This window comes from Pungitius pungitius, chromosome 17 (genome assembly GCF_949316345.1).
Source record: "Pungitius pungitius chromosome 17, fPunPun2.1, whole genome shotgun sequence".
Taxonomy (NCBI): Eukaryota; Metazoa; Chordata; class Actinopteri; order Perciformes; family Gasterosteidae; genus Pungitius; species Pungitius pungitius.
The window spans coordinates 9175485-9201793 of NC_084916.1; the positions used below are offsets into that span (position 1 = coordinate 9175485).

The 26309-nt window shown below is 42.0% G+C and overlaps 5 protein-coding genes across 6 annotated transcripts; 2 read left to right on the forward strand and 3 right to left on the reverse strand.

Moving 5' to 3' along the window:
* Positions 1 to 167: 167 nt before the first annotated feature.
* spag1a (sperm associated antigen 1a) lies at positions 168 to 7844 on the reverse strand. Its single transcript, XM_037474069.2, has 8 exons — positions 7403 to 7844; positions 5943 to 6042; positions 5203 to 5355; positions 4492 to 4649; positions 2533 to 2674; positions 2115 to 2241; positions 1846 to 1983; positions 168 to 1620 (listed from the first exon to the last, which is right to left on the reverse strand). Exons 1-8 carry the CDS (start codon positions 7752 to 7754, stop codon positions 1615 to 1617), a joined length of 1176 nt encoding a protein of 391 aa, XP_037329966.2. The 5' UTR covers positions 7755 to 7844; the 3' UTR covers positions 168 to 1614.
* Positions 7845 to 8733: 889 nt separating this feature from the next.
* On the reverse strand, positions 8734 to 10088 carry polr2k (RNA polymerase II, I and III subunit K). The gene is made up of 4 exons (XM_037474093.2): positions 9953 to 10088; positions 9644 to 9714; positions 9085 to 9177; positions 8734 to 8979 (listed from the first exon to the last, which is right to left on the reverse strand). The coding sequence occupies exons 2-4, from the start codon at positions 9702 to 9704 to the stop codon at positions 8957 to 8959; spliced, it is 177 nt and encodes a 58-aa protein (XP_037329990.1). The 5' UTR covers positions 9705 to 9714; positions 9953 to 10088; the 3' UTR covers positions 8734 to 8956.
* A 23-nt stretch (positions 10089 to 10111) lies between these two features.
* On the forward strand, positions 10112 to 16375 carry stk3 (serine/threonine kinase 3 (STE20 homolog, yeast)). Its single transcript, XM_037474087.2, has 11 exons — positions 10112 to 10272; positions 10914 to 10994; positions 11156 to 11284; positions 11471 to 11585; positions 11940 to 12104; positions 12233 to 12400; positions 12523 to 12660; positions 12898 to 13023; positions 13120 to 13324; positions 13583 to 13773; positions 13916 to 16375. Exons 1-11 carry the CDS (start codon positions 10250 to 10252, stop codon positions 14072 to 14074), a joined length of 1500 nt encoding a protein of 499 aa, XP_037329984.1. The 5' UTR covers positions 10112 to 10249; the 3' UTR covers positions 14075 to 16375.
* Positions 16376 to 16543: 168 nt separating this feature from the next.
* rida (reactive intermediate imine deaminase A homolog) lies at positions 16544 to 20217 on the forward strand. Of its 2 annotated transcripts, none has more exons than XM_037474091.2 (6): positions 16544 to 16766; positions 17637 to 17742; positions 17973 to 18027; positions 18126 to 18194; positions 19468 to 19523; positions 20156 to 20217. In XM_037474091.2, the coding sequence occupies exons 1-6, from the start codon at positions 16702 to 16704 to the stop codon at positions 20210 to 20212; spliced, it is 408 nt and encodes a 135-aa protein (XP_037329988.1). In that variant the 5' UTR covers positions 16544 to 16701; the 3' UTR covers positions 20213 to 20217. The 2 variants fall into 2 exon arrangements, with proteins under 2 accessions (XP_037329988.1, XP_037329989.1); XM_037474092.2 differs by lacking the exon at positions 16544 to 16766 and adding an exon at positions 16893 to 17079.
* A 252-nt stretch (positions 20218 to 20469) lies between these two features.
* si:dkey-284p5.3 (uncharacterized protein LOC557830 homolog) lies at positions 20470 to 26101 on the reverse strand. Its single transcript, XM_037474088.2, has 4 exons — positions 25694 to 26101; positions 23051 to 23308; positions 21268 to 21321; positions 20470 to 21178 (listed from the first exon to the last, which is right to left on the reverse strand). The coding sequence occupies exons 1-4, from the start codon at positions 25782 to 25784 to the stop codon at positions 21165 to 21167; spliced, it is 417 nt and encodes a 138-aa protein (XP_037329985.1). The 5' UTR covers positions 25785 to 26101; the 3' UTR covers positions 20470 to 21164.
* Positions 26102 to 26309: the final 208 nt, after the last annotated feature.

A 26309-nucleotide genomic window follows, 5' to 3' on the forward strand; every position in this document is an offset into this window, starting at 1 on the left:
TGTCTGTATGTTTTCACATGGACGTTATTTTCTGTCGAGCTGTCACTTTACACTTTGTGTTGCCTTGTAAAATGATTGTCGACTGGATGACATCGGTTCAGCTCGGCTTTAGCAGGTGTGGGTGAAACCTTTCAAACCGAGCAGCAATCAGCCAATTGGCCAGCCAATAAAGCATCCATATAGCAGTTTATTATTTACATTTCCATCCAAACTATTTACATACAGTACATGCGCTTACATTCCACAAAGCAACACGCCAAGCCTCGTATCGGGTTTTAATTTAGTTGAGATTTCCAGGCTTTTGAGACAATGCAAGTGGGGAAAATGGTTAACATGTAAAATATGAGTGGACGTAGTAATTGAAAGAAATGAAAATTGTGGCACATTGTGCTATACATAGATTTACATTGTTTAGAGATGTTTTAAATCATAGGAATGGGAATTTAACAGAATATCTAAAAATGTCCTGCACACCAACATCAATGTTTCAGTTATTTCTGCAAATTCGACCTGTGCTTCTGTCTAACTAGGTGAGGTCAGGTAGCTGTCGATCGAGCGCTGCAGACATCCACACATGTCTACAGGCTGTGCGGCTTTTATTAATGCGGACCTCAACTCTGCCGAGTGTGTTTCATTTTAAGCGGACGGATTTCAATGCACAGATCCGAGGGTTCAGGGTTAAGAGCCATTTTACAACTTTTCTGATAAGAAACTTTCCAAACGTAAATACTGTACACCTTTTCACACAAAGACACGTGCAATCATCTTGGTTTCATTCAAGACTGAACCTGAGACCTACGATTCTTACAGTACGGGATTAAGTAACGCTACCCTCAGTTGCTGGATATTTCCTGAACAAATAAAGTGTCAATATATAATTTATAACTTAAGCACTGAGCTCAGGGGATTTTTAAACTGAAACATTTTTATTTTGCCATCTTCAAATATAGTCACTTGTTCAGAGTCTTGAGCTGCAGAAATGGTTTTCTAGCAAAGTGTCGGCTAATCTCTTTTAAATTGTAGCAGCTGATTAAAACATGTAAACAATGACAGATGTCCTTAAGTAGGTGAAAACCTTTATAGTCCTTATCTCTGGTCTCTATATGCAGTACAGTCGAGTGGTATCAGTTTCTGTCAGTGCTGTCGTGAGTTCAGTTTACCGCAGTGGAACCGAACACAACATCAGAAGAAACAAGTCAGAGTTGAATCTTGGCATATTTCAGACCGACTGTGGTTGAAATCTGAATAAGGCACACATAATACACCCTTACACTTCCCCGTGTCACTCCGCCTTGAAACGGCGCTCTGCAGCCCGGTACAATCGATCTGTATGTACGGTACATTACGTCAGAATGTGGATGATTTATAGTGCAAGCAGGTCACGAGTACCTCGATGTTCGCCTTTTATGAACAACGCTGCCGTGTACTCAGGAGTTGTGGTGCGGTTTGCACACATTGCAGATGGTGCAGAGCTGAAAAGCTGGTCATCCAAGGAGCCCCTTCCCAGAAGGAGAACAGCAGTCCTTTCCATTTTTTACAGGTCTTAATTACTCCATCTGATGTCTTTAAGAGTTATTTTCCTCCATAACTGCTGACGTACTTCCTCCCTGAACATCAGACCTAGAGGAGGTGAGCAAAAGTCACTCTCTTAGTGTTTTTTGTTTTCTTTGTTTTTGTGTAAGTGAAACAGTTAAAGGGCAACGGTATATATTAGTGCTTGTTGTTGTTGTTTTTTAACAATTTAAACACTGAGAGCGAGGAAAAACGTCACTTGTGTTAAATCCATCATTACATACATTTCTTCTATCTTCTATTTTTATTTTTTGCGCATCAACAATCTTTTACCCTCGGTGTTTGTGGACTACTTTGCATCAGGCTCTGTCTCAGCAAGCTCGTCACCAGCTCAAGCTCTTGCTCGGCCTCCTGAACCTTTGGGTCCAGATGGAGGACTTCCTGAAGGTCACTGCTGGCCGACAGGTAGTCCTGGAAGAAAAGGAATCCAGAGGAAGAGGAAGACAAATATTACCTACAAATCAAAGCCAACACCTGTCTAATCTAACTGCTGGGAATAAATCAATGAACGTGTGTGTTCATGATGCGGGGGAGAAGGGCACCTGTAAACCCTTATAAGCCAGGGCTCGTCTGTAGAAGGCCTTCTTGTTGTCGGGCTCCATCTGCAGGGCCGAGTCGCAGTCCTGTTTGGCCTCTTCAAAGCGGTTGAGTCTCAGGAGGCAAATGGCTCTGCGGTAGAATAGAGTAGCGAGGTGAGTGACAGCAGCACGTCCATCCACGTCCCTCGCGGTACCGCCGCGGTTAATGGAAGTTATGTATCGGAGAGATGGCTGAGCATGTGGTGTCCTCTACTGTTCTCCCTGTTGGACTGACTTTAAACAAGCCAGGGTTAGAATCAGCAGTATTTGTCGTCCTAAGCACGGCGTCTTTCTTTTTTTAATAGTGTTAAATCACACAGTGTTTATTTCACAGTTTAATCCGGGGACTGGCGTGCTGCTCGCTGTAGAGCTGTTTGTGTACCTGTTTGTGTAGAGGGCACATTCGTCAGGTTTTAATGCCAGACACTCGCTGTACTTCTGCAGAGCCTCCTCAAAGTTGCCTTTTTTGACCAGATCGTTGCCTTCGCGTTTCAGTACAGCGAAGCAGGCATCTTTTCTTCTGGCTGTTGACAGAAATGTGCAATTTAGCAAAAACTCGACAGTGAAGCCGGAGAAAGAACAAACAAACATAGACATTCTTTCTGTCTTCAGTTTCAATATTACAGACATTTTACACTGTTCAAGAAGCCTTTCCCATCAATCCAGCGCACTATTTTTTTTAAAGAGATGATCAATATATCAAGTCAGCAGAATGGATCAGAGGGGATGAGTCAACCCCCGCTTACTGAGCTCTCTGCTGTGCCGAGAAGGACTCGGGAAAACACACACACTCATGCATGCACGCGCGCACACACACACACACAGATGATCCTGGCCTTCAAAAGAACCCAATTCTAAATTATTTATCTAGTGAGGCAAGAAGACCGACTCATCCAGGCTTGAAATTCACACACTGAGAAGTCTATCTATAATAATACAACTACTACTTTGACTTAAATCATACATTTTATTCAAAAAACGTCTGCAACATATGGAGCTGAACTCGATGAGCAAATCATCAGATTCAATATAATACACACAATATAGAATATGAACCACACAAGAGTATGACATCAAACATGTGTAGATCTTACGAGAGGATAAGAACACTTGCCAGCCTCAGGAGAGTTTTTCATCAACCAAAGCTGAATCACAGTGGAGTATCTAAATAATTTGAGCACAATACTCTCACAGTAGCTTTATATGTACAGATCAAGAAGATCAAAAAGCCTTTTGAGTTTAAGGGACAAAGGTGAAAGGGAAGGTAAACAAAGGCTGACAGTCAGCTTCAGATTAATGTTCAGGTAACAAAGGCTTGAATGCACTAAGACAAAAATGTTATGTGTCAAGAGCATCTGGTGACAGGCAGAACAGGTAGTGCACAGGTTTGGGCAACTGTGGCTGGAGGAAGGGACAGAGAGGCAGGACGAGGTTTGTATCTCATGGTATTTTATCCTTTAAAAAAGGTATTATGTTGCTATGATAGCAACTATCAAACGTCAGGTGTTCAACACTGACATCATCCTGAAACCGCCTCCCATCTGTTTCCCCGGCAACAGCAATGTTCTATTCAGAGATTAGCTCCGTTCTCTGAATGTGCTAATTTCATCAAGCGTTTACGCGTGTGAGTCTATTTACAGGTCAGTACTGCGTGTGGAAATTTCACGCAGCCCATAGAATTAAAGCCGTTTATCTATATTATAGTGTGGAGGTGTGTTTTTTCATAATACTATAACACAACATAGATACAAACATTTCATGTAAATATATAAATATGCAGCCGTCTGGTCTTTGTGAGTAGACGCATCCTACAAGAAACCTGACCTGGATTGTTCCATTACAGCAGAGCTACACTCTGTGGATCGCCTTCGCTTTTCTGCATTATTGATGATCCCCACACACACACACACACTCTCGCAGCAGGAGTACCTTCCCCACGGCGCATCCGCATTCACACACTGATTCTCACTGACCGACTTCTGATGCTGCCTTAAGATTCCATAATTAAAGGGTTCTATTTCTAAATGCTCCACACACACTTCATCATGCACTGAAGAAAGAGACAAACAATGTTGTCCAAGGAGGAAGGAGGAGAACAAAAGGGTGGCAGATTCCTTTTATATAAGAACAAAAGCTTTCGCTATATCACAGATATACATAGTGATAGCTTTAATCTTATGAACTCTATTGGATCAGGAAGCACGTGTCCTCACACGCCATCCGTGCTGCGGCGTAAGCACACGTGCTTGCGAATGCGTGGAGGTTATAAATCCACTTGGCACATGTTTGTCTTTTAAATGTATAACTCCTCACTAAGCTGCGAGCAAGCGATGTCACTGACCTTCCTCGTGAGCAACCCTGGCGGCTCGGGCTTCGGCTACTTCCGCGCTGATCGGTTTGTCTCTGTGCTGCTGCTGGACGGTCAGAGGGACGACGGGAATCTCTGGGAGCTTCTCCCTCCACTCAGGACCTTCCTGCTCGATAAGCATCTTGGTTATCCTGGCAGAGGGCACACCGGGGGAGAACAGCACGCAGTGCGATTAGCCAAATTAATGCTGCAACCACTACAGGCATCAGTCATCAATAATTTGGCTACAGGGTGTTGAACCTAAATAAAAATAAATCTATATCTATTATATTACACACCAACTCTAAACATGTATTGGGTCTGTGTTGTATTCAGACTGGAAACTGGATGATGAATAAAGTAAAGCTAATGTGGATGAGAATTAAATGGACAGCCATGTACGTACTTGTACACTAACTGCAAAAACAGCCCAATGTAGATGTTACATACTGTGAACAGTTAGCGGGGGGCACATCATTAAAACCCTCTCCTTGAATAAGGCCGAATGAAGATGTGCAAACTCTCAGGGCTGGATGCATATTGGAAAATCTCCTTGTACAACAAGTACAAACATAGCAGAAAAAAACACAATCCTTTTCTATCAACTTTTACCTTGAAACCTCTAGATTTCTTTCCAGAACTTGATCAGTTTCACACGCCACCGCCTTGTTTACAGTTTATTGTGTTTAACGGTGTTAAGCTGACCTGTGCACGCTGTCGTGAGCCGCCTGCACACTGCTGTCCATCTGCAGGACAGTCTTATAATCCACGTAGGCCTTTTTGTAGCGCTCCAGTGACTCATGGGCCATAGCTCTGCGCAACAAGGGCTTCAAGGAGTACGGCTGCAGCTCCAAAGCCCTAAGAGGATCAGAGAGACACAAAGACAGAGGATCAAACTGTCTGCACCTGCTCAATGGGACTCACAGGTGTAACTGGTCGGCTCTCCATTTCACAGACATATGAGTGAGTTTTGGATTTAGACAGAGGGATCCCTGCAACGTACTAGCACCTCAAATAGTCACGTGATGGGTGTGTAGACCAAAACTAAACCTACATTTAAATAATTGAAGAATTAATATGGAAAAAAGCCAAAAAGAAGAGGTAAACTCATCCATAGATTATTTAAATATGCATGTAAGGAAAGTCACATAGTATTGAAATGAGACCACGAATATATGGATGCTTAAAAAAAACGTATTAAAGTCGGTTAAGTTTCATTTTGACACAAAGGCAAATTCAAAAATATGACACTGTGGATTTTACACAGTTTAGTTTACAGGTGCAGGAAAGTGTGAATTGTGATCGAGCCCTCTGTGGTTCCACCCTAGTATTCACCAGTTCAGTTGCGCTTTTGGGCAATGTAGCCACCAGGCCACCATGTGATAATATTAACCGGCGTTCTCTTTGAAATGTGACAGAAACACACAAGCACACGTGTCACATACTTGTTGCAGTCCTGTATGCATTCTGAGCTGTCTCCATTCTTCAGCAAACAGGCTGCCCGGTTGGAGTAGAGAATGCACAGGTCCTCTGGACTCTCGATGCCTGCAGGGGGAACAAATAAAAACCCACGCATCGGAATGATCAAAGAACAATCCAGTCAGTATGCCACAGAGGAAAGACCAGTACTTGATGATAACAACTGCTCCTTTTGACCTCTGTTGTAGTCATTCATTTGCTATTACATCCTGTCTCCTCTGGGCCTCTGCTGCAGTTTCCTGCACTGAAAGCACAGCATCAGTTATTGTGTGCTGCTTAAGTGTCCAAAGGCCGATGTCGACGGTGCCAATACTGCTAAACATGAGTGATTAGTGTTTTTAAACGTGGTAAGAATGCTAAATTTTGCATTGTTTCCAGTGCTTTTCCGTTCAGTCGGCTCTTCTCTCGCAGTGTGCACAGCAGAAAAAAAGCTACCCCTCTTACTAGGCACAAGAGTCAAAGTTGGCCCGAGACCTCTTAGAAAGGTGCAGCATGACATTCAATCTCGCCTTGAAAGACCTCATGTGCACCAACACATGACGTCTTGCGGCGGTCAGCGGGATCGTTTTGTGCCAACGCTGCATTCACAAATCACCAGCGACTCCTTCGCGTCTCAGCTGCAGTGTTGTGGATGTGAGACTGAAAGCCGTTGATCCACACAGGTGATGGAAAACCTGTCTCATCCTCTCTACGGGAATTATAACCTATGATTACGAGCACATGCGAGCAGACTAGGAACATAAATGAAAGTACTATGCATTCAAAACTGACATGGGATACTGTCAACTTGTATCTGGATACCCTTACGAGGGCTGGTAAACAGATGCTACAAGAGAACATGTCTCACTCTGTGTCACCAAATTGTTGGTGTTAGCTACATGAGTGGCTTGACTGCCATCAGAAGTTGCTTTTTAAGACTCTTCTTCATCAAAAACACAACAGAGGGGGTGCTTCATCTTACTTCAAGACAGGGATAAATACAGTGTATGATCAAGTATGAAGACACATTATTGTTCACTGCATGACTCTTTTTTTGATCATATTCTAAACAAAAATGTCAGAGATTGTAACATTTAGATTTAGTGTGGTAAATTACGCAATTCTCTAAATGTCAACTAAGAAATATTAGGGGGCGAATTTCACTATTTCCTATGATTGTATAGACCACACAATGCATTATTTATATAATAAAAAATGTAATTTGACAAACAGCTCTCGTGTGGCGTGCAACTAAATGTGCTGTACCAATGCCATTAGCATGTTATTACCGGTTTTGGGGGTGCACTGTATAGTGCGTGTCATGTTAAACAACACAGAATGGCTTGGAAGATATTTCGTAACCGATATTGGTGTAATCGCCGGAGGCGTCTGTGCTCGGATTAGATACTGCGCAATGAGGTGAATCCCCTGGAAAAAATACACGAACCCGCTTCAGCGCACCCGTCGATGGCCTGCGTGTACTTCTCCAGGGCATCCCCAAACTGGCCGTGTTTGAAGAGGTGGTTCCCTGCGTTCTTGAGCCGAGCCAGGTGAGGAGGAAGTGCCCCGGCGGGGGCGTCCAGATAACTTGTGTCGTCCGCGGGGCTGCTCCGCTCCTCTGGTCCGCCAGCAGGGCTGTTTTCCCTCCGAGAGCCGTTGGCCACCCCCTTGCCCGGAGCTCTCTGAGGCTTATCCGCCGCGGTTCCAACCCGGCTCCTCGTCCCGTTTCCGGCCGCGGCCTGGTGCGATCTACTGCCCCCTCCGCCGCTGCCTGGGGGCTTGTCTTGTGCGTTACCCATGGCCGCACTCCCTCCGCAGTGTGTACAAACTCTGTCGTCCCTCCCTGCCTCTTCCTGCCTTAGCTGCTACGTCTGAGCCCTGGATGGGGGGTTTCTGTAAGACACGCCCCCTGTATGAGATGTCATGTGTGACGTAACGGAGGGGGAGGGTGTGTGTGACGCGGTGCTGCGGTAGGTCAGCGCTGATGGGACAGCATTAGACGCACAGAAATACCTCAAAAACCTAAATGAAGAGGAAAACAACTATTATGTTATAACACTTTTTTTAGTGTAAACAAGTTTGTGCTATGTTATTTGGGTGACATTCATAGCTGTAATTAATCGAATACATTATTTGCCACCGTTTCTGAATGTTGACTAAAGGAGCAACCAGTGTTAATGTTCTCAGTACCCCTCAGTAACCCCTGTGTTTTTCTTACTGGACATGGCAGAATGGCCATTGTGAAGAAGAAAAAAACAGAAATGAATGTGAACGAAATAACTAAAATTTTACTGTACCAATTTGGACTTTCTCTATTGCTCTTAATTACATATTAAATAGCTATTTCTCAGAAACCAAAGAACTTATTAATCGTAACATAATTATTCATTCTCTTCAACATAATTCTCAATGGGATTTAATGCCTTTCATGTACGAGTTTTAAGAAATAAAGTCTTTGATAACATTATCAACATAGTGTAAAATTGCAACCAATCCAAGGTGTACCCCGTCCCTCGCCCGAAGTTGCTGGGATTGACTCCAGCCCCCCGCAACCCTGTATGAAGAATAAGCAGCTTTGAAAACGGATGGATGAAAATTGATAATCTAGATGTATGAATAATACAAATTAAAAACTGGCTTTTTAAAAACATTTCCTAATTATTGTACATATTCTTCTGTCCATATAAATGTTATCCATAAAAGTTGATACTGTTTTGATATGTGGGTGAACTTATATCTATGAATCATGGAGTTAAGTAAGAAAAAAAGACAATTACAACAGGTGAAAATCTTCTTTAATGAACCAAAATTCACCTTTTACTTAAAAAAAACTCAATACTTGTGAAATTAAATGATGAAAGTTGAAATTTAACCATTAATCAGAAATCTGTAGTCATACCTGAACGTCAAAACATTTGGGAGTTTTCAATTAATTTATTTACATGCCCGTACACTACAAAAATAGCACACAAAAAAATCCAAATGGATGCTCTTCTTGTCTTCATCGGGCATCAAAGACAACCACTGAAATCAAAGAGTCAAGGAAATGTACAGGTATACTTCTCAATTCATGCATATCATTTATAATATAAATCCCTTTTTTCGCAGATAATTTCTTATAAAGGATACGTCTCTTTGTTCTCTTCTTGTACATGATCCTGTAACCACATTCTCTGCATCGGATTGGATCACGGGCCTTAATTTCATTCTCAGTGTGACATTCTGCAAATAATAAAAGAATATTACAGAAATTATCCTATATGGGATCCTTATTGATAAGGATTTCTCTTATGGGTTTCACTTTCAACGGATTTATCATTTCCAGATTTTTAAACTTCTAAATATATATCTTAATCTAAACATGTACTATTATTTGGGTTATAGTGAAACTTAGTTTGTATTGGTTGGTCGATGAGGGTTACTTTATGTGTGATCCAGTTCCAAATAATATTTTGTATTCATTTATGTCCTGGGGAACTGAAAGTAATCTTTAAAAAAGCAATTACTACTGTTCTACTAGATCTGTGTCTACTTATATTGTCGTATTTGTAAACATAAATAGTTTGCGGCTGTAGTCGTACTGACGAAGATGTAACGTTTGCAGCAGCCGCAGTACGTTGAGTAATATACATTAGCATTGTTAGCAATTGTAACGGCTGTAACGTTAGTAGCTTTAATGTAGTAATACCTCCACATATGTAGATCATAGGCTGCTGTTTGGGCGGTGGCACATCTTTCTGTGGATCCATTTTTGTTTATCTAAAAGACAGAAAAAGCAAAATTGACACAATCGCATCTGTGTCGTTGTAGCATGCTAACACACAGACAGCATGGTGTGTGACGCTGGCAATAGGATAAGTATGAAGCTCTATGAGTAGTAAACACATATAGTATTTCAAGAGGTTATTGTATGAATACAGCATGGATATAGTAAATATGGAATGGCCAAAGGGTATAGATTTAAAAAAAAAGACATTTTAACAAGCTAAATGTTTACCTCTTCTTTTCACATCACACACTGCCGCTTGTGCGCATGCGTAGAACGTGCATCCACCTCACTGCAAAGCAGTTTCTGATTGGTCAGAAAAAACTCAAGTCACGATTGACTCCAATCCAATAGGGGGCGCTACCGAAAAGATTAACCGTACGCTTCATCATCTGACAAACCCTCAGCTGGCCCTCTGTTTTTGACAACAACGACTCGGTCGACAATGTTCACATCTTGACTATTGGCCCCAACACTGCTGTAACTCGCAATTAGTCCTTTGCCTTTCATTATTAAAAGTTATACATCATGGAGACGTCGGCGCCCAAAAGGTTTGTGTAGTTCCGTCCGGTATAAAACGTGCTTTCGAGCTCTTAACTAGCTAGCCGAAAGGCTAACGTAGGCGGTAGCCGTCGTTCATCTAGCTGATGCTAACTCGGTTAGCTTTACCAGTTGTCTGGCACACTTCCCATTTCGTTAGGAGTTAACCGTTTTAGTTGTCACTCTTGACCAAAGTCACACGCCCAGTGTTAAAGCTGTTACATTTCAGCCTGTCAAGATAGAAGGCATCATATTAATGAGTTTTATCCACTTTTTCCCCCCATTATTATTTAGACTTAGTATTTTGTAGTTGTACCAAATAAATTACCTGTGTCACAGTAGAAATCATTTTTCTCGAGCTTTTCAGGGACCATATCATTAATTCTATTCAACCCCATATAGCTGTACTAGGTAACAAATGAGAACTAAACTAACCCATGCACACACTGGTTGTTCTTGTATTTGTAGATCTGAATAATTTATTCCCATAAAATCCTTATTCTGTATTACTTAATGTTATGTGCTGGAAGGCACTATGATGCTGTTTTCAGATTCTCCAATGTTGCAGTGTATAGGATTACTTCCACTCATTTTTAGTCAGGCGTTTATACTGACGTTACCATTTATTTTCTTTCCCCATTTCTTTTTTCAGCAAGCTAAAAAAGCTGAGTGAGGACAGCTTGACTAAACAGCCAGAGGAAGTGTTTGATGTTTTGGAGAAACTCGGTGAAGGGTAAAATGTCTTTCTCATGACTAACTTCTGTTTCCACTTGCGTGCCGCCGTCTGAAACTATTTTAAGGCCATCTGCAGATTTTAAGAGGCACCTCCTTTGTTGTGTGGTGCATTTATTTGCAAATAACTTAAGTTGTTAATGTACTCTCGTTTCTTTTTAGTTCATATGGCAGTGTGTTCAAAGCCATCCATAAGGAGTCAGGGCAGGTGGTTGCCATCAAGCAGGTTCCTGTGGAGTCTGATCTGCAGGAGATCATCAAGGAGATTTCCATCATGCAACAGTGTGACAGGTAAGAGGAGGTATTTGGTTCAATAGTACTCTTTACTCATCGTTAGATGTTTGCTTTAACAGCATTGGTTTGCTACTGCAGTCTGAACAACTCTTCATCTAAAAGAGTTTTCTCACTTCTGCGTTTTTTGTTCTAAACAAAACTACTTCTCTTTTGATAACCACTCTTTTTTGCATTTCCTTTTAGTCCATATGTAGTGAAATACTATGGCAGCTACTTCAAGAACACTGACCTATGGATTGTCATGGAGTACTGTGGAGCCGGCTCTGTGTCTGACATCATCAGGCTGCGCAACAAGACTGTGAGTCCATACCAAGATATTTGTGCTGCGTGTGTATGACTGTACCCAAAATTGTAGTGGTTTACCTCTATCTGTAATATCCATAACACACATTGTAATTGAGCCTGACCAAGCCATTGACCCAAAGTGAACCATAGTGCCAGTTTCACCAAACAACAGTAAAGGAAAGTAAAAAGCTAAAAGGATACATTTAAAAAAATATTTTCTATGCTTATTTAGTTGTCTAGTAAGAGCAGCATGTCCTGGTTGACAATGTGTGTCACTGTGAAGTTCTGATTATGTAAGAAATAAACAGAGTTACTTACTTATTTCGTTTTTTTTATTTTAACGCGTATATAATCCTCCTAACATTAGTTGACAGAGGATGAGATTGCCACCATCCTGAAGTCAACGCTGAAGGGTCTTGAATACCTTCACTTCATGAGGAAGATCCATCGGGACATCAAGGCAGGAAACATCCTCCTCAACACAGAGGGACACGCCAAACTGGCAGACTTTGGAGTCGCCGGACAGCTAACGGTAAGATTATAGCAGGTGCTGTATAGTTTGTAGCAGGCACTCAAAGTGACTTTTTTTGTAGTGATTGGAAAGCATCATGCTTCAAGTGCACAATGGTGATTTTAGCTTTGTTTGTTTTTTCTCTGAAGGACACTATGGCAAAGAGAAACACTGTGATCGGTACTCCCTTCTGGATGGCCCCAGAGGTGATCCAGGAGATCGGCTACAACTGTGTGGCTGACATCTGGTCACTTGGCATTACGTCCATAGAGATGGCAGAGGGCAAACCTCCCTACGCTGACATCCATCCCATGAGAGTGAGTGACCACCTTTTGTTCCAGAAGCTGGTGCTAAGATGCATTGAGTCAGCCTTGAAGAAGTAACTTTTAGTTATTCCATCTGACATTTTGAAAACCTTTTGTCTTCTTCCCCTCCCCAGGCGATTTTCATGATCCCCACCAACCCCCCTCCAACATTCAGGAAGCCGGAGCTCTGGTCAGACGAATTCACAGACTTTGTCAAAAAGTGTCTGGTCAAGAACCCAGAGCAGAGAGCGACCGCCACGCAGCTCCTACAGGTTAGAGGAAGGAATGACACACGCATGCACACACAAATACAGATGTAAACATTTAAGAGCAGAACAATGAACACTGTAGTGTTCACACTCGGTTAAGATAGGAGGAATACTGTAACTAAGAACATGCTAAAGGTGAACAGAATATCATGCATGCTGCATATTTGTTCACACTGTCAGCGCGCAATTGAACCCAAAAGTTACAAAAAGACACCTTTTTTTTCTTTTTTGAATATCCAGCACCCATTTATCAGCCTAGCCAAGCCGGTCTCAATCCTGAGAGACCTGATCACTGAGGCCATGGAGATGAAAGCAAAGAGGCAACAGGAGCAACAGAGAGAGCTGGAGGAGGAGGACGACAACTCTGTACATAAGCTGAGATATTAACAATGAAGCTCGTGTTAAAGCAACTACTAGGTCTGACGGCTGTGTGTTGGGGCCATGTGACTGAATGTCTTCCAGGAGGAGGAGACTGAGGTGGACTCCCATACGATGGTGAAGTCAGGCTCAGAGGGTGCAGGAACCATGCGGGCCACCAGTACCATGAGTGATGGGGCACAGACAATGATTGAACACGGCAGCACCATGCTGGAGTCGGACCTGGGCACCATGGTCATCAACAGCGATGATGACGACGATGAGGAGGAAGATCAAGGATCTATGAGGAGTGAGCACACACACACACGGAACATTTATGGCGAGAAAAGGGATGGACATCTGCACTTTTATGTTTAACTATTGCAAAACTCCCAAGTTAACAACAAACTTGACAGTTCATTCTAAAAAACTTAAAAGCTAAATGGAGACGTGAGCCAACAGGAGAGCTTAGCTTTTCTTGACCGTAATTTATATGTATTGCAGAAACAGTGCATTAACTAATGGGGACTACATGATCAAGAGTTGAAATCTTCTCTCTCCTCCACAGGACACGCCACCCACCAGCAGCCGATGCGTCCGTCCTTCATGGACTATTTTGACAAGCAGGACTCCAACAAGGCAGCCCAACAGCAGGAGAACTACAACCACAACCAGAAGGAGCAACCCGGCTACCACATCCAGTCCAAGAACGTCTTCCCTGACAACTGGAAGGTTCCCCAAGACGGAGACTTTGACTTTGTGAGTAACATCTCCTATGGGCATGTGCTGGTACGCAGTAATTCATTGGGTGTGATCTCCACCACCCGCCCAAAAAAAACAGCCTCAGTTTTTACACTGAACATGTCTCATTGTCTGTGTTGCTTTGTGTGCTGTACCCCAGCTGAAGAACCTGGACTTCGAGGAGCTGCAGTTGCGTCTGACTGCGTTGGATCCCATGATGGAGCGGGAGATCGAGGAGCTAAGGCAGCGCTACACGGCCAAAAGGCAGCCCATCCTGGATGCAATGGATGCCAAGAAGAGACGACAGCAGAACTTCTGAGTGCCTTCCGTGCGCGTCTAGGCTCCCGGAATCCACCATCACCCCATAGAGCTGACACCTCATTGACTCAGAGGAACTAAGATGACCGTATAGTCCTTGTTAGAATCCCACTGATGTTCTAGTTGCCTGCTAACTAGCCTCTTATTGAAGTTAGATGCCTCTTTTACAACCATTTTGGCTCTTGGAATCTACACTCGTCTTGTTTCTACTATCTGTCCGGATGCTCTTCCATCATTCCGAGTATTATAACGGTTCCTTTAAAGGTTACTTTCCCTTTGAATGATAATTAGGACACTGGCCAAAATCCAGACTGGGCCTGAATATTACAAATTTTCACAGAAAGTGCTCAAGGACCCCCACATTATGGAGCCTACACTCTGGCAGAAGAAGCAGAAACTCAGTGGTCAATAACGAATGGTCTTTTTTTCTTCAGACTTTTCCCCTTCAGTGTAAATATAATATAGATCCTAGTTTGGAAATAGCCGCAACAAAAAGCCGTGGAGGCTTGTCCATGACCAAAGACAATCAAGATGATTTTGATAGTAGAGAATGCCTTAAATGAAATAAAACGTGGTCAGGTGTTAAATCCATTTCCTCACTTGGAAATGAGTCAGAAGTGGAATGTGGAAAGCTGCAAGGATGGAGATAGGTGACGGAAACCATGTCGGTGGTAAAGAAAGGATCATGCATGTCTTCATGGTGGAGCAGAAAATTAGGAACTTATTAGTGTTAACAATCATTTATTTAATCATGTTGTTTTGGCTTCTCTTAAACATCTATAAATGGACTCCATGCATCTTGGTGCCTCATTAAACACCCTTTTACGTATATGATGTTCCTTGTGAACTTAAGAGCTTTTACTTCCTAAGAGGATCCACTTTAAACCAGAAAAGGCACCAACATTCATTTTTAAGTTAAAAAGACAAACCAACGCATTCTGATACACTGCATGTTCTTCTAAAAACCCTGTATAATTATTCCAAAATTGTTTTCTTGAATTGTTTTGCACTTTGGATTAATTCCTATTCTAAAATATGTTGTGATTATATGTGAAATCATTTCGTAAGCGAAGCATCAGTGAAGAGAAACCAGTAGCCAATGAACTGTTGTGGTCAAAGCGACTCACCAGGTTACGGTGAAAGACTGAAGTGTCCTAATGATTCTGTATATTTTAGGAAAACAGAAGCTGCAGACACATTTTTCTAAATGTATTTTTCTCATCCTATTTCCTTTCAGCATATATCAGTGTTTCATGAGTTTTGATATAGCCTTGCTGACATTTGGGTGTGATCATTAATGAAGCAATGAAGATATTGTTACTGTCTGTGCTATTTGTATTCAACACAAGCTCATTTGTCTCATTGCAATGAATTCAACTCCAAACATTTCATTACAGCAATCAACTGTTTTTTTATTGACCAAATGAAGGGAAAATCAACAGTCTTGTCGTTAATTGTGTGCTTATCCGTCAAATAGATATGGGCTTTATCAGATTCTCATATTGGCCTCCAAATAAACAATGTCAGATGGACTTCATTTCACTATTCTGGATGTGTAATAGTACACAGTTATTGTTGAGAAGCAAGCAAGTTGTAGTTTAGTTTTTGACCAACTGATTTCACACATTCTGATGACTGTGAATGAATTTCTGCTTTGAATACATGTACATCTACAGGTTTATGTCACATATGCATTTCTTTAAGCAGTCTTTATTGTTCAGCACATACTTACTGCATATCAATTAACATTTTGATAATGCCATAATCTAATGAATCAACCTGTTACACTATCGTATGTATCCTATGACACTTAAAACAGCTGAATCAGATTTTTGTTGTCATAAATTAAGTCTGCTGTGCATTGGCAACTTGCACACAAGCATTCACAATGTATTTATTAAATAGCCCTTTGTTGAATATATGTGGCTTAATTTCTGCGTGTTTAAGACCTTGCATGTTTAATGTTTGCATTTTTTTTGAATACTTGAGAGCAATTTGCACAAATGAAAGCTACATTTTTAGCTTAAACAAAAACTACTTTCTCTCTACATTTAAAAAGCCCTTCTGAAATATGGCGTTGTGGAGATTCTGACATATGTGTAGTTATTTGATCTCACGCTTTGATAGCTATATGATTTTGTTTTCATTTATTTTCCGTATTTCTACCCAATATAATGACTTGAGAGCAATGCGAGCATTGATGTTAGAATGACCTAATTATTACCTTTTGTCTGTAATACTTTACAGTAATTACTTTTTGACCAGGTGCACACAATAATAAAATCACTTGTAGTTAACCATATCTGCGGTGGAATCTTTTTATCTTATCTATAAGTTTATAAAAAGGGGTTAAACGTGAACCGCTGAGACCGACTATCAAAGTCGAAACACCATAAATGAGCACCAGTCGTACCGTAACGCTTCTAATACGCACGCCACTAGTTTTTGTTTTGCACAAGATTAACATAGAAGCTTCTCCTATAAAAAGAGGAACTTGTTGGGAGACATTACGGTAGACTTTACGACAACTGTTCCTACTTTGTCTCCAAACTGTTGCACGGCCGACTCCCACCATTCCTGGCTAGTCTGCAGAGAGAGGAGATTGGAAAAAAAACATACCAGCAAAACATGTCGGTGCTCATCAGAAAAATCATCAATACCGCCACGGCGCCGGCTGCCATCGGGCCTTACAGGTGACTTTAACCGAGCAAAAAAAAATGATGTACGCATATCTATAAATTAGCGACACGTGGGGTGCATTATACGTTTCAACGAATGTATGAAAACGGGGGGCATTGCAGCGTTTGTTCAGGGGGCGGGACTTTTAGTGGGCAATGAACTCACCTGCTCTCGACCCCGGTAAAATAAAAAGTGTCAAAGCGGAAGTTTTAGCAGAGCAGAAGAATCGCTGCAGAGTAGAGAGGCAGACCGCTGGCTTGAAATGGCGTCTATTCGTCGACAAATCCCCTACACTTCAAAAGCCCCTGTCAGACCGGGAGTGTACAGGTGAGGACGAATGTCATCTGAAACCACACATCTGGACTTCACGTTTCTCTGTTTCTACGGAAACCAATGCCAAAAAAACAGTTGGTGGTTATGATTAACGTTACGTGATTAAAACCAAAATGACCAGAAACCTTTTGACAAAAATACAGCAGTTTAGTGTGTTATTTATTCGTCGTTGAATTCTATGTGCACAATGTGAGGGGTGTTCCCCCTCTGGCCAATGGGCTGCCAGTGTGCGGAGTTACGTCACACTAAACGTGAATTCTACGATTCAAGGTCACTTGTGGTGAAACAATTATGTTGTCTCTTTGGAAAAACTAAAAGAAATCTTTGGCTGTGGGGTATATTAAATGTGGCTACTTTCAGTGCAGATACGGCTTAATCAGATTTTTTTTTTATCATCGTCTCCATTTCTATCGCTACTCACATTTACATGCTGTCCATTTATAAAAGAGGAAATTGGATATAAATTGACTAGGTATCTAAGAGTATTCCTTCAAAAAATGTATTTTGCATTTCATGTTGACTATTTTTCTGTGTGTCTCTCTCACCTTCAGCCAATCGGTGGTTGTGGACAGAACAATGTACATCTCTGGTCAGCTGGGGATGGATGTGGCCTCAGGTCAGCTGGTAGATGGTGGGGTGAAGGCTCAGACTAAACAGGTGAGGGAGGACAGATTATATCATGGTGACATTATTCCTCAAAAGAAGAAACAATAAAAGTAACTGAAAGATAAGCAAGGTTACACAAAATTAAAGGGCGCAGTCGAGCAGTGCTACTTATTAAAACACAACATTATATTTTATATCAATTACTTTTAAGAAGGTTGTTTCCCAGGTCTCATCTGAACCACACATTAAAGAAGGTGACCACAACATCCGTTCTCCCTCAGGCTCTGATCAACATGGGGGAGATCCTGAAAGCTGCTGGCTGCGACTACACCAACGGTGAGATGTCAGGCTCTTCACCAACTTGCCTGCTGCTCATTTGTTTTCAACGCTCAAACGTAACAAACTGTCGGACGGGGTGATCTCTTTGGTTTCAGTGGTGAAGACGACGGTGCTGCTCGCTGACATCAACGACTTCAACGGTGTCAATGAGGTCTACAAAACATGTGAGGAAAAACTTTTTTGGTGCTTTAAACTTCAAGCTAGAAAGCAGATCAAATTGATAAACATGCCGGACGTCTCTTTCTCATATTTCTTAACATTCTTATCGATAAGAGCCGCCACACAGGGGCCGCCATGAACTAACATTGTCAGAGCGGAGGTTACATCTGTGTCATCTGTAAAAGCAGCCATCTTTATTCCCTCACTGCTGTGGTGCTGTCACAGCCACTTGCACACCAGTCACCATTTACCGTGGGACTGGCTTATCACTTGATTATTATCCATTAGGACGCTGGCTTGTTCCTGCTAATCCCTTTTATTTTGAAGGAAGGTGTGAGAAATTAAACTCCTCTAAATAGTCTCAAATTGTCTTCATTGATGGACATGCTACATCGCCCTGTGCATGCAGCCAGAATAACTGTAGACCTTTACTTTAATCTTTTAATAGTTTGATTCATCTTATTTTCAAGATTGATAGTAAAACACAATGTAATGAAAATATGATTAAATATTTATAACTGCTTTTATTACTGATTGATTAGTTTACATTTTTATTTTTTAATGGACTAGCAAAATTATTTTAAAATCTTTTATATTTAACTGTTATTCCAATTTGCTTCCATGGTATGGTCCATGCTTCAATAGCATTGCATTAAACCCAAGGATGTATAAATAGTGTTCCACCTTATTTATAATTTAAGTATACAACAATGCTGTAAAAGGTCTGTCACTATTCCAGCTGCCCGCTCTATGATGCATAGATGCGGCGCCTTATATTTCACCGACATCACTCAGAAGATGGCTGGTGAAGCAGACACTTGACAGACAAGCTCACTCAGCCCTTCCTCTGCTGAATGAGTGCGGCCTCCTCCCTCAGGCTGCTCAGTCAGGGCATTTCCTCCTGGATCACAATGGACGGGTGTAATGCAAGCTGCGTTGCCCAGTGAGTTGTAAACGGACACCGCCGTGCAGGCACAGCGCCGTCACTCGAGCCTCCCGGCAGGCTTTGCCTGGTGGGCCATTGACCCTCGGTGTAAAGTCTCCCAGTTGTCCGACCGCCCTCCTGACGTGACGCTAAACCACAGCCAGGGAACCTTCTCTGACCCGGAAGAGAGGAGATCTAAAGTCATTTTAATTTCCCTCAGGTTTTGACTGCGTTGGAAAAATGTGATTATTCGTTGACTCATTTGGAGATTTGAATCTATTGAGACCCGTTATTTGTCTTTTGTCAAATGCTTAAAATACAGAACTGTTACTCTAATGTCAATGTTTTCACAGTTTTCAGCAGTAGGTTCCCAGCCAGAGCTGCCTACCAAGTTGCTGCTCTCCCCCGAGTAAGTACCAACTGACCGTGTACACGACATAGTGGCGTTTGGTGTACATCATGGACATCAATACGCCCGCTGTAGTGGAGAATCATGGTAGCTAGATGCATGGCCATTTATCTCTGCCATGTCTTTTCCGTCATTGGTGTGCCGCTGTTTTACTTATGAGCAGAGTGGAAAATGTTGGTAATACATTTTGAATTGCCTGGTTACACTATTGTCACGAGCCGGGCTGCACGGCCATGACAGCAGGACCACACACACACACACGTCTCAATTAGCAAAACCGGGTGTCTCACACTAATATAGAATGCTATTTCTGTTATAAATTGAGTTGTCCCCTGACTTTTAATAGTGGCGTCTTCAGGTCTGGATATTGCTACATTCCCATCAGCTCAGTTGTACTCTGTTAAGTGCTAATTAATTAATGTCAACATAACACCTTAAACCAGGTTTGGGCCCCGTCTCACACTCCCACAATGCTTGGACATATCTCACGCCAAATAATACAAAGCTCAAAAACTCATTTTAATGAAAATAATAAGCTACGCACACATTTTAGCACCAATGTTGATTCATGAACATTGCAGAGAAGCATTGCCCATACTGTCTTATGTCATTGTTTTTCTTTTTCTCTTTAGGGTGGGCTGGTGGAAATTGAGGCTGTTGCTGTCCTTGGTCCTCTCTCAGACTCCTGACTAGACGGCCACATCACTAACAAGTTGTAGTCTAAGCATCACATGACCAGTGGAAGCCTTCGCGTATTTCCAGATGAAACATGAAGGGCCGCAGTAGGATGTAATGATGAAGGTTGACTGTTCATGTATGAGCAGTAGTCTAACATTCCCTGGTCACAGTGGCCAGATTCAGAGTCAAATCAACCTCCTGGTCGCTCATCCTTTGCTTTACTCCAGAGGAATGTGAAACACATTATAAATAAACAACAGAACCTTCTATTGATAGAACCTGACTGGTTATTGTGCCCTAAAACAACACCACCAACATCATATGTATTCATCCTGCCTTAAGATATCAAACAAAGTGCATGTACAGTATGTCTCTTATTGGAGGCTGCTTGAATTCTTTGACAGTTTCTAGCTTGTTACAAATTTCAGAGGATCTTCCAGTAAGAATTTAGGACAAACAAACAATTTTCAATGTGTAATTTAATCTTCTCTTGTTTGCGCCCTTATATTAATTTGTACAGTCTTCATAGTATCTTCACTTCATATTCATAGCAAACATGGTCGTAAAATCCAAGCCAGCTACGCAAAAAATAACATTGTTTTAATCAAATTTGGCTTTAGTTTCCTGTAGAATTATAAGATTAAGACAATCAGTGATTATAAATATCCATAAGATGATGACTAGAAATGTCAGGGACAGCTTATGATTAGTTATCCCGTATAGTGCCTTAGAACTCTGTATATATTTGCGAGCAGAAATTCCAGCCAAACACCGTCATGAGGGAAACGAGGCTCAGTGATGGCTACGCAAACCTGAATGAAAGTGTTTTATCACGGGGTCTGCATCTTGGCAACGAGGCAACGTCTTTCACACAATAACACACACACGTGCTTTCACTCGCACATACAACTCAAGGCAAGACTTTTGCAACTAACTCATCTGTGCAGTCGCTCATGTTGCACTTCATTCACTGGAAGCTGAAAACAAAAAGGGGGAGAAATGGTTGGTTTGTGAAGATCATTTTTAAATGGATGTTGGAGTGTGTTGACGCAGCAGCGCCGCTCACCTGGTGCCACCTCTGGTTTGGGCTCTGAATCACTCGCTGGTGCCTCAACTTTCTCTGTTGGGAAAGAAAGAGAAGGATTTGTACATGTGAACAAACAAACCCGCATTTTAAAGGTTTAGTTAAACTGGCGTGTTCCCAGATAACTGACACATCGAACATTCAACTGCAGCATCTCTTTCCTTGTTACTGCTGGATAATTCACAGAACACAACCATGAGCACATGAGCTCTCTCTCTCTCTCTCTCTGGCTGTGAAACGAAGACAAGCGGCCTGTGGAAGTTCTATATGTGTTGGCATGCTCTAGTTTCTCTGTCTACTCCAATTGCACCTTAATGAGGGCACGATGACAACAAAATGTGGGCAACATGCACACAAACTGCATGCGGGCCGTCCCAACAGGAAGTGATGAAGTGACATTGAAAGGGTGGCGAGTGATGGAATGATGAAAAAAGTCATTGAGACATACATACAGCACACATTTTAAAAAGAGGGGGATGCTTGAAATGATGGGTAGATCACAACAAAAGAAAACCAGCATCTTGTGGGCCAATGTGCAGTGATCTAAAGATGCAATGTACTGTATTTCTCCCATTTCATGAGCGAACTCTGCACCCTATCTGCCGTTCTTCAAAGGCCTGTGATACAGCGGCAGACGCTTTGCATTAGACAAAGAAGAGCTTGAGCGCTGACCTCATGAACCTGTCAGCTGCTTGTCATTTGCATCGTGAAGCAATAAGTGAACTGAAAGCACTCAATTTAACGCTGCGCTGTGTCACCCAGCTCCCCTTGCAGCGCTTCCACGTCTAGATAGCATTGCATGTACTGAGAGATCATCCAGAGTCCTTCTGAAGAACTCTCTAGGAATTCTGAATTTTGATTGTGACGTCACAATCATTCATTTGTGATTGAGCACTTTCCCCTCATTACTAGAGCCACGTGAGAGGAAACGGGTTCGGAATTTCCTCCAGAAACTATAAATGATGTTTGCTAAAATGTACTCATTATATTAATGTACAACTTTAAGCAAGAGAGCTGTCTTGGTGAAGTCAATACCTTCCAACTGTTGTTGTGCACTGATATGCATGATAAAAAGAATATTAAAAAGAGCTAATCTTGCACTTACTAGTTAAAGTAAAATCTTTGGTCTCTAGCCCTTGACAACGGACATCATAACAGACATTAGTAACAGAACAACAGATTCAGATTAGACATCCTCCAGGTGAACACTGACTGAGAAACATTTGTGAATGGCCGCCTCGGTGTGTACGTCAGAAGGCATGTCAGCGTGTTGTTGGATACCGCCTGGTTACCGCCGATGCAGTGGGACTGTAGTGAAGGGCGTAAGAGACATTATGTACCTGGGCGTTAATTGGGTTGCTATGGAGGAGGCGGAGCAGGGCTCAAGTTTCTGCTGGTCAACAATCGAAGTTGCACATTAGTCCCTTATAAGTTATCCCCCCCCCTCAATGCGACACAAGAACACTGTGGCTATTGTTTTATACTTATTGTGTGAACAGTATCCAATGGCCAGTCTCACAGAGGAACATAATGACGAGAAAAATGCCATAAAATCTTTTAATAAGCAGTTAAAGCTTTGAACTTTTTTCTGAGATAAAGTGGGGAAGGTCACCGAAAGATGCTACAGAAGAATTAAAGCCACGTCAAAGCCGATAGACAAAGTTGAGCATGTTGTTCTGCAGCTGCAGTCTTTTGACAACACAAATATTTTACCATGATGGTTAATAAAAACACATCCCAGTGATGTTTCTTGACTCCAACCTACCTTCCTCAGGAGCTGCAGCTGCCGTCTCTGCGGGGCTATCGGGTGCTGCTGCTCCGGCAGACGCTGCGGCCTCTTCAGGCGGACTGTCTGCAGTGGGGGGCGGAGGCTCCTCCCCTGCGGGTGTAGCTGCTGCGGTGTCGTCTGCAGATGCTGCAGCTGCACCAGGTTCATCTGCAGGTTTTGCATCGCCGTCGGCAGGGGTCTGGTCGGGAATAGTTTCGCTGTCCTCGGCTATGTTGCCATTTTCATTGGCTGCCCCTGTCAGTAACAAGAGGCACGATTCAAACAGACTCATTATGAAGTAAAATCAATATATTAAATACAAAACCAAATGTAGGGACTATGACTGCAGTCAAGTGCATTACTTATTGTTGCGGTTCGTGCCACTGATATGGATTGAAAAGGCTAAACCGTTAAAGATGAAAAACATGATGTTATTTCCATGAAACACAGAAGCTTGTGACCCAGTAAGGCACATGATGATACCTGGGTAAAAGGACGAGCAGTAGTTTTTTCTGGGGTGTTATGGTAAAGATGTCCCCCAAATGATATTGCTCCGGCTATTAAGCTACACGCTAAATCCTCCGTGTCACTGGGTCAAATCATTTGCTGCACCTCTTCCCCTTGTTTCCTGTCATCTTTACACTATGTAATATAAAGACTCTGACTCCTAAAATCCTAGAATTAAACTCCAATCTCTGGCTGTTGGACCATGCAAAGCTCTCTCCAAACAAAAAAGAGCAACAACAATGTGTACACTTATCGAGAAACATGATTCTACTTTATTTACCCAGTTCTACTAGAACTGGGAAGGAAGTAAAAATGGAATAAAGGGACCTCCACTGATGCAAAAAGGGTTAATCATTGCGTGGATTGTTGTTAATTAACCTGGTCAGCCTCACACTGGCAGTTCACAGCTATGTGGACAGGTTGCTATGAGCGTGATACCGTGCATGCATCTTTTTGTTTAATGAATTTGCATTGGGGTGCATTTGCATGGATTATAGAAGTCCAGGCTGTCAATCGTCTATGTTTGTATAAGTAAGGTACTTTCTTTTTCCATTTCTCATGACATTTGTCACAATACTTTCCTTAAAAGGAGATTGCATTCTATAAATGTTTAAATAAATGAACCGTTGATGTCATCTATCTCTCTTGGGTATGAAAAGTAGCATTACGTGAAGGAAATGAGCCTCATGCAAAAAGAAGACAGCATCCTGAGAAATTTACATCTGAACTCTAAGACGATGAATACATCACTTTCCATTATCACGCAGGTGATAAACCTGGAAAGCAACCTGCAAGTAAAACCGCCATTATCAGTTTAACATTGATGAAGACATACTTTATTGAGAGTAACTCTGAAACTCTCTTTCAGGGAGGTCGGAGGTCGGGGTCAGCTGCAGGAAATGAGGCTAAAAATACTTAGGTAGGGCTATTTTATATTCCCTCAGCTTGCTATATCTTTCCGAATAGCACTGTCATATATACATAAATTCTACATATTTCAAGATACTCTGTTATGTGAGCATGCACGGATGTGTCTCCATTGCATTGGTCTGTAATAGCTTTTTTTAAGGACTAGAAAGAGAGAAGGAGTGCAAAAGGTACTTGCTGAGAGGTGATCCAACTTAGTGAATCTTTTACCAGTTTTTTACTTTCTTTGTCTTGAAGTTCTGTCAAATGACGCCTAAGCGGGCAGAACTGCAACAACACAGATTTAGCCAGTGTAAGACATTTTTCAGTCTTGAAATGTAAATTGAGAATTGAAATTAAGAGTGTAGTCTCCATTCACACTGCTGAATGCAAACACAGGATCCAGTGTTGATGTTTTATCTTGAAACGTGTACAACTTTACATCACAACCGGGCCATCTCTGACCAACTACAACAAAGTGTCCCAGGTGGATTCTCCTTTTACCATTGAAACCGTAGACAGTCACCAAATCTGCCGCTATGTCTCTCAGGGAGGACAGAGCCAGAAGCCACTGTTAAATAATGACAATAAACTTTCCCCTGCTGTCACTGTGGAGCTCTTGTTCGCCAAAAATACAGACATTAGATACATTGTCCTCAGAGATATATTGGTGATCGTTTGCATGTAGACTTGAACTCCTTATCTGAAGCGTTCCCCACTGTATAATTATATAAATTATGATACCCTAGTTGGAAATGGAATCATCAATGTCAAGTCAAGTCAATTAAAGGGATTTTATTAACACATTTTAGTTGGATAATAATTGCACAGTTGAAGTTCTTTCATTATTCTAAAAATTGCTATTGACAGATATGTAACACTACTAACATCTCAAAAGTGAAGCCAAAGATATTGAGTGATCATTCCTTGCTGCTGGAACGTTTGAATATGGATCAATTGAGAGAATATTTCGCATTACCCACAAATATATTGTTGTTATTTTACTTGCAAATCATGAAGGATTCGTGTACAAAATACTTTTAGGAAATAATTGCTTTTGATGTACCCCTGACAGCACAGTATTATTTTGAGAGCGGTATTTCAGTTCTTAATGTAAGATTCTGTGTTCGGACACCTACAAGCTGCTTACAATGAAGGCTTCCTATGTACCACCGTGCGTTCCCTCACCTCTCACAGACACACATGAGATGCATGAGAGTAAATCACCTGTTGCGCTGGCTCCGTTGCTCTCCTCCGGCTTCGCACTGGGTCGGGTCGAATCCACCGCTGAAGTTTGCGAGCTGCCAGAGCATCCCATCCTGCTCTCTGCACATAGAGGAATGGTTGACTTGGGAGTCGCGGGTTGAGGGGAGGTTTGTAGCTGCACTGATGACGTCGTGCATAGATATCGTCACTGTTAATGGAGATAAACCTTACGCTACCTGTAGATAGTCCCCTGAAGGGGAACAAAAAGACACAATAGTAGTGAAATTCCTTTAGTAACTGCGCAACACGAGTCTTCCTCCAGAAAGGGCGTGAAGCTATTTGTTTTGTGGCAACAAGTAACTAAACAGTTGTTGCACGCAAGTGAAGTGTGGCTTTCCGTTGTGTACTGTAACTTAGGCTGTTTCTAGGAGGCTGGCGCAGCGACAAAAATACATTATTCAGTCCGTGTTTCGCCACCACCTCCTGGGGCGGGGAAAGTAAACCTTTGGCCTCGCAACAACTATTAATTAGGCTCCCTGTTGATGTACGTTTCAGAAAAAAATTAATCCAGAGTTAATCTACTGGAAGAATATTGAGATCCGAACTGTTGCAATACAGCTCTATAAATAAAGCGCTA

Bases quoted from the DNA above. Each gene is read 5' to 3' on its own strand.
- si:dkey-284p5.3 (XM_037474088.2), bottom strand. From the start codon at position 25,784: ATGGGATGCTCTGGCAGCTCGCAAACTTCAGCGGTGGATTCGACCCGA. The intron at 23,309-25,693 runs GTGATTTACTCT...TGTTACTGACAG, and splicing joins CAACGGAGCCAGCGCAACAG to GGGCAGCCAATGAAAATGGC. The intron at 21,322-23,050 runs GTAGGTTGGAGT...CTTTCCCAACAG, and splicing joins AGCTGCAGCTCCTGAGGAAG to AGAAAGTTGAGGCACCAGCG.
- stk3 (XM_037474087.2), top strand. From the start codon at position 10,250: ATGGAGACGTCGGCGCCCAAAAG. The intron at 11,586-11,939 runs GTGAGTCCATAC...TCCTAACATTAG, and splicing joins TCAGGCTGCGCAACAAGACT to TTGACAGAGGATGAGATTGC. The intron at 12,661-12,897 runs GTTAGAGGAAGG...TTGAATATCCAG, and splicing joins CCGCCACGCAGCTCCTACAG to CACCCATTTATCAGCCTAGC.
- rida (XM_037474091.2), top strand. From the start codon at position 16,702: ATGTCGGTGCTCATCAGAAAAATCATCAATACCGCCACGGCGCCGGCT. The intron at 16,767-17,636 runs GTGACTTTAACC...TCTCACCTTCAG, and splicing joins GCTGCCATCGGGCCTTACAG to CCAATCGGTGGTTGTGGACA. The intron at 18,028-18,125 runs GTGAGATGTCAG...CTTTGGTTTCAG, and splicing joins TGGCTGCGACTACACCAACG to TGGTGAAGACGACGGTGCTG.
- spag1a (XM_037474069.2), bottom strand. From the start codon at position 7,754: ATGGGTAACGCACAAGACAAGCCCCCAGGCAGCGGCGGAGGGGGCAGT. The intron at 4,650-5,202 runs GTCAGCTTAACA...GCCCTCTGCCAG, and splicing joins GCTCACGACAGCGTGCACAG to GATAACCAAGATGCTTATCG. The intron at 2,675-4,491 runs GTCAGTGACATC...TTCTGTCAACAG, and splicing joins CAGGGTTGCTCACGAGGAAG to CCAGAAGAAAAGATGCCTGC.
- polr2k (XM_037474093.2), bottom strand. From the start codon at position 9,704: ATGGATCCACAGAAAGATGTGCCACCGCCCAAACAGCAGCCTATGATC. The intron at 9,178-9,643 runs GTATTACTACAT...TATTATTTGCAG, and splicing joins TATGATCTACATATGTGGAG to AATGTCACACTGAGAATGAA. The intron at 8,980-9,084 runs GTATCCTTTATA...CTTTGATTTCAG, and splicing joins CAAGAAGAGAACAAAGAGAC to TGGTTGTCTTTGATGCCCGA.